The sequence below is a fragment of the Raphanus sativus genome, chromosome 6 (genome assembly GCF_000801105.2).
Source record: "Raphanus sativus cultivar WK10039 chromosome 6, ASM80110v3, whole genome shotgun sequence".
In the NCBI taxonomy this organism is placed as follows: domain Eukaryota; kingdom Viridiplantae; phylum Streptophyta; class Magnoliopsida; order Brassicales; family Brassicaceae; genus Raphanus; species Raphanus sativus.
This window is the reverse complement of record NC_079516.1, coordinates 43,024,506-43,037,817: the sequence shown is the minus strand read 5'-3', so window position 1 is coordinate 43,037,817 and position 13,312 is coordinate 43,024,506. Positions and strand designations below refer to the sequence as shown.

The window sequence follows — 13,312 nt, the reverse complement described above, 5'->3', positions numbered from 1 at the left end:
TTATTGACTTTTATCAGTTTATTAAGAAACTTCGATTGACCGACCATATTAAGACACCGTTAACTAACAGTTAAGACGGTAGTTAATCAACGTTAAATACAATCGTTAAGTAAAACGACGTCGTTTTACCTATTTTTATTATCAAAAATATGTTGTTCACGTGCGTCGAACCTGAGAACTCATGGCCAAAATGACAAGATTTCTTACCACTAGACTACTGTCACTTTTAAATATATCCATAACATGTTTTATTTTATTGAGTATCAAACAAATCTCGAAAAATCTAAATTCGTTTTTAAAAAATTCCAAAAAATCTTAAAAATTCAAGAAAATTCTGAAAATTAAAATTAAAATTGAAATTATAAATATTTAAAAAAAATCAAAACATTATTTTTTTAATAAAAATTAATGTATCTAAGATCATTTGATTTTTTTTATCTTAAATACATTAATCATACTTTTTATAAATTAATATATTTGAGATAAAATAGAAAAATGATATTTATCACACTACAAATGTTTTTCATTTAATTATTATCATATTTTAGAAAAAAATTGTGATAATATCGTTTGTTTATTGTATCTTAATTATCATTTGTCTATTTTATCTTAAATACATTATTCATACTAAAATCTATAGTGTGATAATATCATTTTTATTTTATATTACATATGTTAATTTATTTAAAAATATGTTTCAAGTTTTTAATCATTAAATTTAATTCGTTGCATTTTTTGAATTATTTTAGATTTTTTTGAAATTTTTAATGTATTGATTGTTTTTAAAAACTTATTTGTAATTTCAATTTTAATTTACTTTTCAGAATTTTCTTGGATTTAAAAAAAAATTGGAATTTTTTAAAAAGAATTTAGATTTTTGAGATTTGTTTGATATTCAATAAAAGAAAGTATGTTATGGATATTCTTAAAAGTGACAGTAGTCTCGTGGCAAGAAACCTCGTCATTTGGCCATGAGTTCTCAGGTTCGATCCACGCGAACAACATATTTTTGATAATAAAAATACTTAAAACGACAGCGTTTCATTCCATCTCAAAACGACGTCGTTTTACTTAACGATCTTTGCAAACGTTATTTAATCATTCTGTAACGGTGTGTTTAATTTGGCGAGTCAGCGATAACTTACTGATTAAAGTTTAAAGTCAAATATAGTTCAGTGTTTTTTTGGCCAGCCAATATATTCGTATTTATTATGGCAATTCGTGCAAAATTCATGATTTTTTTGGCCGAATTCCCGTTTACAATTATACTGTCTACGCTAAAATGTTTTAGTTAATTTTTTTTAATAATTAGAGAAAATCAATTTATTTATTTTTTCTTTAACCAATTGGTTTTAAATGTGTTTTGCTGATTGAACCCCTCAACTATTTTTGAATTTTAAAATAAAACCTCAACTAATTTTTTAATATTTTAATCTCTCACCTTATAAACCGTTAACATTTGTCACTTTTTGTTACAGAATTATAGAAGAATTAGAGAAGGCGGATGACAGACGTTAACGGTTTGTAAATTAATGGGTTAATTTAAAAAAAATAGCTAAGGTTTTTTTAACGATTCAAAAATAGTTGAGAGGTTTTATCACTAAGAACCCTATTTTTATACGATCTCATGGAATGATGCATTTCAAATAAATCTATAGTAGAAAAAGCGTCTGATTGCAACTTTTAGTCAATTAGTTAGCTCAGCTTTAGTACCATTTAAATTTTTTTGAACATTAGTACCATTTAAACTTTAGACCCAACTACATTCTAACCCATTAAATTGGTTGAATATCAAGTATGAAACACAAAGAGACCGAATCATTAGTGGTGCAAACCAGTTGTCCCTCTTAGAACATTTTAACATGTGTTTAGCATTGTTTATTTTTGTAATACAGTCCTTGTTATTTTTTTGGTCAAAGTAATACAGTCCTTATTAAACTAAAAATGATACACTAAAGCTGCTATTGCGAAAGAGTAAAAAGGCGATGATGGAGACAAAAGTGGAATACTTAAACATCACCTCTCATTTTCAACATCACCTTCGCGATCGTCGTTTTGTCTCGTTCCTTGTTGAGGCCACTGCCGTTTTACTCTGTCAAAGTGACAGAGACGGCCAAAAAAATGAAAGACATATACAATGCAAGACATATACAATTGTAATTTGGTTAAAGCCAAAAAAAATCAAAACAAATAAATTAAAAAATGAAGAGTTTCAAGGTTTATACATGTCTTGACCTTGTTCCATTAACTTCTTTAGGTTATGAAAAATATCTAACACAATATTTACAAACTATATTAAAATATGTGCCTTGCGTGGAATAAGCATTATGTATACAAATTATTTTAACGTATTTTTATCGTTTTTAACATTTTTACATATTATAAAATAATAAATATATATTAAATAATTGAAAAGTAAGTATGTATTATGTATATAATTAAGTTAATATGAGCATATAAATCAAAATAATCACTCTTGTTTATTTTCCATTATCTTATGGTAAATAAATCAACACAATCAATTTTTTCTAGTTTATATGGCATACAATTAAGTTTAAGAGATATTAACATATATATAGCATATTTTTAAAGTGATTATCTATTAAATAAGAGTTCATATTCATATAATTTTATGATCGTTTGTATCTTTTTAAACCATTAGTAACAAAATTTACAATATCGGACGTGAAGTTATTTTGGTAAGTTATAATATTTTTTAAAAAAATCAATGTAAATTTCAAAATTAAAATATTAAGTTTTCGATATTTTTTGTAACTGAAGTTCTCAATACTTACTCAACGCAAATTTTGAAATATTATGTACTTTTATATAGTAGATAGTTTAATTTGAACGATATTAAAATAAATAAATATTTTAATATGAAAAACTATTAAATGATACTTCATATTTATATGGTTATCTGATTTCTATTGTTTTATAACAAAAAAAAATAATTTACAGATCACAAAATTTTCAGTGTGAAACTTTTAACGGTTTTAATAATTTATAGGCGATTTTAAAAGCTCAAAATATAATATAAAAAAAATCTTAATTTTAATGTATGATTAATGTGATTATTTAATTTATTTTAATAGTAAAATTAAATAAAATGATAAAGAATACAAAATCGTTATCAAATATTCATTATTAAAAATTCATTAATCGTCATATATATCTTGATCACATTAAGTAATTATGTATCTTCTATCTAAAGAAATAATGAATAATTTGTTGTGTATTAATAATTAATTTTATGGTTAGTTTAGAACTATTGTCCATATATTCTGGAATAATCTTTTTAGGAGGGACAATTGAGAATTAATATGGTGATGACACATGACATATACCATAACTTAAAAATTACAATGTTTTTCAAGTAATATATAAGTAATTTAAGATATGCACTTTGTGTGGAATGAACATTGTATATACAAATTATTTTTACGTACGATTATTTATTATAATATTATTTTACATAATATGAAATCACAAAATAATAAATATATATTGAATAATTGAGAAACTATTAGCTATTATGTGTATAATTAAATTGGTGCACACACATAAATCAAAACAATTACTCTTGTTTATTTACATTCATTTATGATAAGTAAACCTAAGTAATCATCTTTATCTGTATTGTATGGTATATAATTAAATTTAAATGACACTAATATAGATATATTGTATATTTTTGATGAAATTTTGAATTTATTGATTAATCAAAAAAGGCATTTACAACGAATAAGAGATTTTTATGATGTTTGTATATCTAAAAAGACTAAAAAAATCAAAAGGGATCTGTACTCTAAGTGGGGGTTATTGGTTCTAGTATTTTAATGGATTTACAGATTTTAGAAATCTTTGATAAATCCATGATTTTTAAATCAAACAAATGGATTTAAGAATAATTCATATGAATTTCAAAATTAAACAGGTGAATTGTTACAAATCAATCAAATAGATTTACCATTATGGTGACAAGTTTTCGTTAGTTAGTGTGGTAAGGTGACACTCTTAATGCTCAAAGCTTTGAAATATGCAGTAAAACAGACAATTCAATCAAAAGTTTCAAAATTATACATAAAAAATTCAATTACCATTACATAATGTCTGACAAGTAGGCATAAGTAACCATGCAAAAAATGCTAATATGAGAAGAACGATCTAAACCCAAACTACCAATTAAAAAGAATGAAAGGTAAGAACCATGTCTAGGGATTCAAAAGGTACTCATGACCAAACACTGGTGACTGTAAAACGAAGAAGGTGAAGATGTGTTTGGTACCCAGAGAAAAAAATAATGATGAACAAGATACGAGATATTGACCAAACATACAAGATACGAAAACTTGTCCAAACGTTAAAATCCAAGTCAAAATAACATGTACAAGCTCAATATTTGCTCCTTTATATTTTTACCCTTAAAACATTCATAAATCCACTCAAATCCAATTATAAATCAAATCCTTAAATAAATCTATACTATTGAATAACACTTGATTCTAAAATCTATTTTAAAATCAATAAACCAATAATAGTAGATTTAAATATAAATTTTAAAATCATAGAACCAATAACAGTAGATTTGGTTTGGATTTTCAAATCCACTAAAATAAATAAACCAATAACACCCCCTACTCTAAGTCTTATTTTCCTTTTCTTCAGTCTTATTTATTTGGGTAATCATCTGGTCAGTCCCCATCTGTCTTTGATGATGAATTCGTTTATTCCTCTCTCCGCACATGATAGACCACCAACTGAAAGACTAATCGAATGAGCACTTGATCAAGCTGATTAGCTGCTCCTGTTTGAATGAACTGGAGCATGTCCTGCCAATCTGGGTTTATTCTTCTCCCCACAAGTCTGCAAGCTAAGCGATTCCATACAGTATACGAGTGAGACACGCAAAGAACAAGTGATCTTGTGTCTCCTCCCTCTCTCCACACAGAACAAAGCTTGTTGAATGCCCAAAGTCCGCATCCTATCTCCTGTAGAGAGTCTATTCTGAACAGCCAACCAAACAATAAAATCGCAGCAATACCTTTAGAAAACCAGACACTTCGATTCCGGAATACTTCACTCTTCTTGCATCTTATTTGTTCCCATATTTATTTGGGTGATGTATTAAGTTTACGGTTCGGTTATCGGTTATTTTCGGTTTTCAATTTTATTTCCGAAAATAACTTAGTTTTTGGGTTTTCGGTTAATTTCAGTATATTTTTTTTAAAAAATCGGATATTTTCGGTTAAACTCAGTTTTTCGGTTAAATTCGGATATTTTTGGCTTTTCGGTTAATTTTGGTTTGTTTTTTTGGATATTGTCGGTTATTTTCGGTTTTTAAATTTTTTTTTTTTTTGAAAATCGTAAACCGAACTGAACCAAACCAAAAACCAAATTATTTTTCAAAATCCTACCGAACTGAACCGAATTTAAATTGTATGTCGTGGGTTGGCTTTGGTGCTAATCTTTTTATTTACTCTTACTGATTATATATTATTTTAAAATAGATTACATCATTATAAAACAGATCCGACGGATTAAATACTAAGAGACACAGATTAAATAAAATACAATCGATTTGATGACAACGGCTTGTAACGAGTCAGATGATTGTGATATCTCTGATGAACGAGTCCAAATTTTGAGCCGAAGATCCACCAGGCGCCATCGCCAATCTTGCTGCCTGCTTTAGCTCCGTTGCTCTTTTCCTCATATCCGCCGCCGCAGGTCCCTTAGTCACAGCCTCGATGCATCTCTCTACCTCAGTGACTTTAAGCTCCCCGTCTACTGCGTCGTTTCTCATCCTCACTCCTATCCCGAACACATCCACTAGCAGTCTTGCGACAATCGGCTGATCCGTCCAGCTCGGGTATGCCACCACCGGAACACCAGCCGCCACCGTCTCTATCGTTGAGTTCCAACCGCAGTGAGTGATGAAACAAGAGATCGCCGCGTGGCTCAGTATCCTCTCCTGTTGGCCCCACTCTATCACAACACCTTGACCTTCCTTGACCATCTCCTGCAAAACGTCCACGGCTTGGGCTCTTTCCATGGGCCTTATCACCCATAGGAATGAAACTCCTCTGTTTCTAAGAGCGGTCGCTATGGTCTCGACTTGATTCGCCGAAGATTTGAGCAGGCTTCCGAAAGATATGTAAACAACCGAAGACCTAGCTTGCTCGTCAAGCCACTTCATACAATGATCATCAGCTTTCCACATATCCAAATTTTCACCATCTAGGCTTTGGAGCTGATTAGCTCCCAACAGAAAAGGAGAAACTAGAGGGCCTATTGGGATTATAGGTTTGAGATTTGACATGGATTCGATGATCTCTGATTCGAGTTCGTAGAACGAGTTCACCAAAACCCATTTCACATATCTCAAACAATCTGCGAACTCTGCCATGAGCTTATTGAAGTGACTTCCTCCGGAAGGTAAAATAAAGGAAGGGAGATCCCTGACTTCCAACAACGGTAAGGATGGTAGTTTCACCGTTTGATTCAGATCTTCGAGATTGTCGGGAAAAACGTCTGTCTTCATGTAATAACGGTAATACGCGGAGTAAGCTCCACAAGCTTGGATCCAGAGGATCGCACAAGGGATATTATGAGCTGCTGCAACGGCTGGAACCCATGGAGTGAAAGGAGAAGAGATGATGCAAGAGAATCTCTTTTCACCGATGATTTTAGACAAGTTATTTCCCCCGACATTTCTCAATGACTCTAGGAGGGTTGGTTCGGCTCTTGGGTCGTCTTTAGGCAGGCCGTCTGAGAAGTAAGCGAGATCCACCGGGCTGCATGGGTTGTTTCCGGTGGTGGTGGCGCCGGCCGAGAAGAGGTCACGGGCTTGATCAGTGGTGGCGAGGGTGAAGCGGAGGTTGGATCGTGAGCTATGTTTGGCGAATTTGAGCATTGGATTGATGTGACCTTGCAATGGTAATGTTACCAGTAGAACATGAGTTTCGTGACACTCAGAACTTCCCATGATAACGTAAAATTATTGCTTTTTTTTTTTGAGGTATTAGTTTTTCCAGATTTTAGACTTATGTTTTGATTCTCAGTTGAAATTAAAAGTAGTATATATATTGATGGTTTGTTAGTGATAGAATTTGCTTCATAAAGACAATATATGAAATTGTGGTAAGAAAATCCATCGAGATTCGATAGTAATTGCCCCTTAATCCAGAAAAAAGTAAACTACGTCAGTTACAAATCTTATCTATCATAAAACCTTTTTTTTGTAGTGTGACACGTACAGAACTATTATTAACATATTTTGATATGTGTCAAAAACTTTATGAGATTTATAACGTTTGTTATGTAGTTTTCTTTCTTAATATATTAATCTTAATTTATTAAGAATATGAAAATTAATTAGAATCAAAAGAAAATACTACAAAAGTATTAAATACAAAGATTATATGAGAAAATATCATTATAATTTATTTATTTGTGCTAACATCATTATAATTTGTTGCAGTATCAGATTTATGAGTGTTAATATTTCTCCTGTTTGGTTATGAGGTTATCAGTTCAGAAAATTATTTACTTATATGATTGACAAAAATTTGGATATGTTAACACACAACATAATTATAATATATGGATTTACATGTGTCAATTTATATAGAAAATCTTAGCTAAGCATCTCCAATATATGCTTCTATATTTTTTCTCTAAAATAGAAATCTTATTATAGATGTGGATTTACTCCAATCTATATCTCTATAATATAGAGCAATGTTAGTTTTTTGTCTTTATATTTTAAGATGAAAGTAGCATATCTCTATATATTTTTTTATAAATAAAGGAATTCTATTATAGAGACATACATTAGAGCAAATTTATTTCTATAATAAAATTTTCTATTTTAGAGGAAAATATAAAGATAAAAATAAAAATGGGTTGGAGATGATCTTATTAACTAAAGTTGGATATGTTCATCAGACATCAGAAGTATATTACAAAATATGGATTATTATAATACGTGTTAATATTATTTGCTTTCTAGCAAAGTCCTTAATAGTAAGTACTAAGTAAGAATACAATAACATTTTTATCTTTATCAAGAAAATATGGAAACAGAAAATCTTAAGAAAAAAATATACAAAGAAAAACAATCATAATTAATCAGACGAGTTAGTCTGGTGGTGAACGGCTTGCAGCTGCAAATACGGTTCCGGGTTTGACTCTTCCTAGTCACGGTATGACTTAGGCCTCCTCTTTACGGAGTACAGACGCAGGCTGGTACCGGGCCTAGGGGAGGATTAAGGCCGAAGGCCCGAACCCATCCTAGCAAATCAAAAAAAAAACAATCATAGTTTGGTCAAAGGTATACATTTAAAAAGTAATGATGTTTGATTATGTGTATTTGCTAAATTCTGTCAAGGAGACAAAAATGAACTTTACTATATTAGAACAAAATTATCTTCATTCACATGGACATGAAGTTGAGTAAAAGGGTGAATTTGTCAAGTGTACATTAGGAATGCAAATTTTTTTTTAAAAACTAAACATATATGTATAGATAAAGAAATGATGTGACAATTTGTCATCAATTTAGACAATATTATCTTTTTGAAAAAAAAATATTTACAATGGAGAAGGGAGGGAAAGAGATAAGAGGGAAGGAAAATCAGAGAAAGAGGAAAAGAAGAGATGAAGAGGGAAAGAGAGATGGAGATATAAATTGTGTTATTGATTATGATTTTAATATAATAAAATGCCATAATATATTATTGTAAAAATTAGAGAGAGAGAGGGAAAGATGGAAGAAGGGAATGGAGTGAAGGAAAATGAGAGAGAGATAGATTGTATAATTACAATTTTATTTTACGTTTCATAAATATAATAAAACATAATATAAGTTTTTTATAATCATGAGTATTTTAAAGGTTTTCTAGACACAAATACTAATCTCACGAGAAATTATATCCGGATACTAATCTAATCTATCAATATAGTACGGTTAGGTGGTCAACGGAAATCAAATCTAAGACGAAATACAGTGCTGTTATAACTTTACATATTAAATTTCATAAATTAATGTTTGTTTTAAAACATTCAAAATATGATATACATATTAAACACTCTTTATTTTTATAGATAAATAAGAAATCAGAATAAGTAATTTTGGAATAATAAGATTAATTGAAAAAGGGGGAAGCGGTAAAAGGAAAAATAGTAATGTTATATATTTTTTTTTTGAAACACTTTTTTAAAACACTAGCAATATTATATAAATATACATCTATATTTTGTTACAGTTAGTTTCTTAATTTATGTGTGTTCTTATGGTTATTTAGCCTAATTTCTCTATTTTATAATGAACTATATACAAATTTAAAAAACCTGCATAAATTTTTAATATCATGTTTAAATATATGTTCACCGCAAACAGTATGTTTGGCCAATTAGATATTTAAAGCGCTTTATTTAAAACGATGTCCTTTAACTTATAAATTTGTAAAATTTAAAATTTATCACATGTGAGACTTCGCTGTCTTAATATTCTAAACATTACCTTATGTATAATAATTATACATATCTTTAAATGAATTATAATTGGTTTGAAAGCTATACAATGTAATTTTTTTTCCTTAAAAAATAAAACTCAGGCTCAAGTGAGTATCAAACCCAAACAGAAAAAGACACATTTTGAGATTTTAAACCGACTAACATAAACCTTCTATTTTGCTTTTTAACTCGGGTACAGGTCAAATTCTCTTATTTGTTTCGAAAAAGATATTCAAAAGTTGATTAATCAAAATCTACGTCGCTCATGATTTTTCCAAAGGATGCTACTTTTTTTTGTAAACCAAAGGATGCTACTTTGAATGGAAATAAAAAAAACGTGAGAAACAAATAAAAAAGTAGGCAGATTGGTGTTTGAACTTTTGAAACATCGATCAAGTTTGATATAGTTGACTATGACATATCCAAATAATACTAATTTTCAACTAAAAACTATTTTGACTGTTAATTTGATATAAGAGTTGAATTTTTCACGATGTTAATTAATGTCGATGATTTTCATATACAAATTTTATTTTTATATAAATATACTCCCTCCGTTTATATATATATGACGTTTTCACACTGTTTTTCAGTTCCACTTTACATGACGTTTTGCAGAAAATTAGACAAAATATTATAGTATTGACTTTGTTTGCCCTTTATATTTTTTTTTAATTAACATTAAAGACTCATTTGTTCTTCACGTCAATTAATGATAGAGGTTAATAATGGAATTGTGCTACTTGTTTTGTTTGGTATGAAATGTATAAAACGTCATATATATATACAAAAACAGGGGAGTATTATTTTTATTGTGCACTCAGCTTTTATTTTATAAAATATAAATGTGTTACAATGGGAATTGTATCAAATTTCAATTAATAATATATATGCCAAAATCTGATGAAACTGATGATAACTAGAAGTTAATTTATAACGCATATACTAATTTAAATTAGTAATATATATACCAAAATCTAATTAATTATAAGAGATGCGGCTGATACAATTACCATTGTCTACTACGATCACCCTTAGCAAGTTTAATGGAAAATTCTAGCCAAGATATGGAAAAGTGACCCGTAGTTGCTAGCTCAATTGGTAGAGCTTTCTTCCCAAAGGGTTGAAGTGCAAGGTTCAAGTCAGTAACTGCGGAGAGGAGATTAAACAACCGGTTCTTGTTCCTGGGCCTAAACTTCTTGAATTAAAAAAAAAAGATATGGAAGAATGTTATGGTATATGGCCATATCATCTGATGCCATTCAACCACTAGTTTGGTTTTATGGAGGAGCTTCCAAGTCTTTGTAGATGAGTATTTCCATAATCAAATTGGACCAACTGAATCCAGAGAAGGAGGTTTAGCGAGAATGCTCGAGTTTTAGCCATCTGGTTGTTCCCATATCTGTTTTCAGGAAGTCATAGGCTAAAGAAAGGTATGACTTTTAAGGATCTTTTTGTCGTTTAATATAATACTAGTTTAAGATCTACACCTTGTAACCTTGTACGGAATGAGAACTATATATAAAAGTTATTTTTATGTACTATTACTTTTTTTACATATAAGAAACTAATGATTTTACGTTTAGAAATCTATTTTTTTGTTAATATAGCAATTTCGAATAAAAATAAAGAATAAAATAATAATAAAAATAATAATAAATAATAATAAAAATAACAATAGTAATAATAATAATAATAATAATAATGAATTTTTATACTTTTGATATGTTTTCAAGTTTGAACTTCTTATAAATTTTCACTTTTTCGCTTTTTGAATTTCTTTCAAATTTTCTTTTCTGAAATTGGAAAATGTTTTTTTGAAACTATTTTTAATTTTTTTTAACGTTTAATATTTATTATTTTAATTTCAAACTCACCTCTTAACGCTAAACCTAATGTCTAGATTAGTTAATCATAGAGAATAAGTATATATTTATTTTTTAATGAAACATTTTGGTCATTTGACCCTTATGAAATATATTTGTGACAAAAACTTTTCAGGACTATCTAAGAGTATTTCTTTATAGTAAGTTATCGTCATTTAAAAACAAAATTATAACATATACGAAAAATATTTTTGTTATATGGTTGATATGATTATTTATTTTATGTTAATAATATAATTTTAAAAATAAATGATGGAGAATACATAAATTATTGTTAAATATTTATTATTTAAATCATTAGTTGTCATATATATACTATAATCATATTTGGTAATTCAATAAATTTTACTTAAGAAAAGAAAAAAAAAATAATTGTACATTATTAATTTATTTTATTATTAGTTTAGTGAAAATCATAATATATTTAGTGAATCAACATATTTCTCTAGGAATGCTGAAAAATATTCTAATGATGACAAGTGCCATAGATAAAATGTTGTAATGATTCTTTTCATATATAAGAGATATGAATAAGTAATGAACTTTTCTCAGCCAAAGCTAGACATAAAATAATATACACTAGATTTGACATCCAACATCTTTTGTATGATCTACAACTAAAATTCTGCTCAAAACAATTTGAGAGAAAATCAAGTTATTTCTTCAGCCAGGAAAACGTAAATGATCTCCATTCCTCCTTGATGGCTTTTTGATTCTTCAAATTAAATTATATTATGTGGAAAGATAAGGCTACTTAAAACAAGAGGGAACCTCGGTGTCTTCCCAGGAAGTAGCGTTCTGTTGAATTCTAAACTTATGAAGTCAAAACTCTAAAAAAATGCATACTTTTCTTCTCCTTCAAGGCTCTCCAGCCTCTCCACACCATTATATAATCCAACTCCAAGTTCACAAACTCCTCACAACAAATTTCATTATCTCGATATTGACTAGTGAAAGTGTATATACAAAAAAATAAAGGAAAAAGACTTTCTGTAATTACTTAGAAGCGTCTAAAAGAAAATCATGATGAACAAAGTTGTTCTGAGTTCGATTCTGTTTTTCATGTTGGTGGGTTCGGTTCTTGTAGTGGAGGCTCGTCCCTTGGGTTTAACGAAGGCCGAAGAGAAGCTAGTGGCTAAGTTCTTTGATGGTTTATCACTTGGAGCGATCAAGGAATCGGGTCCTAGCCCTGGTGGTGAGGGTCATAAGTTCGTGAATCGAAGTGAGCCGCTTGTATATGTTAAGCAATCCGGGCCCAGCCCGAGTGGACCGGGTCACTAATTAAGAAACCCGTGGTTCCAGTGTTCTTACCGGATTGGTTAAGGTGGCCACTTCGATCTAACTTCAAAAAATGTGCTTACTTCTTTCGTTTCTTTTATTTGTTGTACTTTTCAGACTAGTTGTAGGAAATACTTTTTCTTTACTTACCATACATGATACAATGGAGGAAATAAAGAATTAGTAGAACCTCACTTTATTCTATGTTGGTTTATTTTTTATTACAAATTTTTATTTAAAACAATTTACAATGTAATAAAACCTTGATTATTTTCATTAATATAATAAATTCTTTTTAAGTTTAGTTTTTAGCTTAAAAAAAAGATCAGCCCATGTAATCGTTGGCAACAAAGCATATCAATGCAGAAGTAAAATATCATGTCTTTTTTAACACTAAGTACAATCCCTTAGTTATTATTTGCCAAGTGATCTTTTAAATTATGATGACATGTTCATCTCCATAAACAATTTCACCAAAAACGTGACATGACACAATAAGATATATGATATGGTTTATGAAAAAAGTAACATGGATGATTTCATTTAATGATGATTTATATTTTTGGTATTTTTTTTCTTAAAATATGGTAGTAGATTATATATCATTATTAAAAATATATTTAAATATG

At 29.0% G+C, this 13,312-nt stretch overlaps 2 protein-coding genes across 2 annotated transcripts; one reads left to right on the top strand and one right to left on the bottom strand.

The window, feature by feature from the left end:
- Positions 1–5,555: 5,555 nt before the first annotated feature.
- Positions 5,556–7,029, bottom strand: LOC108811060 (UDP-glycosyltransferase 84B2-like). Its single transcript, XM_056988093.1, has one exon. It carries the CDS (start codon positions 6,986–6,988, stop codon positions 5,606–5,608), a length of 1,383 nt encoding a protein of 460 aa, XP_056844073.1. The 5' UTR covers positions 6,989–7,029; the 3' UTR covers positions 5,556–5,605.
- Positions 7,030–12,299: 5,270 nt separating this feature from the next.
- Positions 12,300–12,981, top strand: LOC108810468 (PAMP-induced secreted peptide 2-like). The gene has a single exon (XM_018582571.2). The coding sequence runs from the start codon at positions 12,429–12,431 to the stop codon at positions 12,684–12,686; it is 258 nt and encodes an 85-aa protein (XP_018438073.1). The 5' UTR covers positions 12,300–12,428; the 3' UTR covers positions 12,687–12,981.
- The last annotated feature ends 331 nt before the right edge of the window (positions 12,982–13,312 follow it).

What these genes read in the sequence shown, in the direction of transcription:
- LOC108811060 (XM_056988093.1), bottom strand. Translation starts at nt 6,988, where the DNA reads ATGGGAAGTTCTGAGTGTCACGAAACTCATGTTCTACTGGTAACATTA.
- LOC108810468 (XM_018582571.2), top strand. Translation starts at nt 12,429, where the DNA reads ATGATGAACAAAGTTGTTCTGAGTTCGATTCTGTTTTTCATGTTGGTG.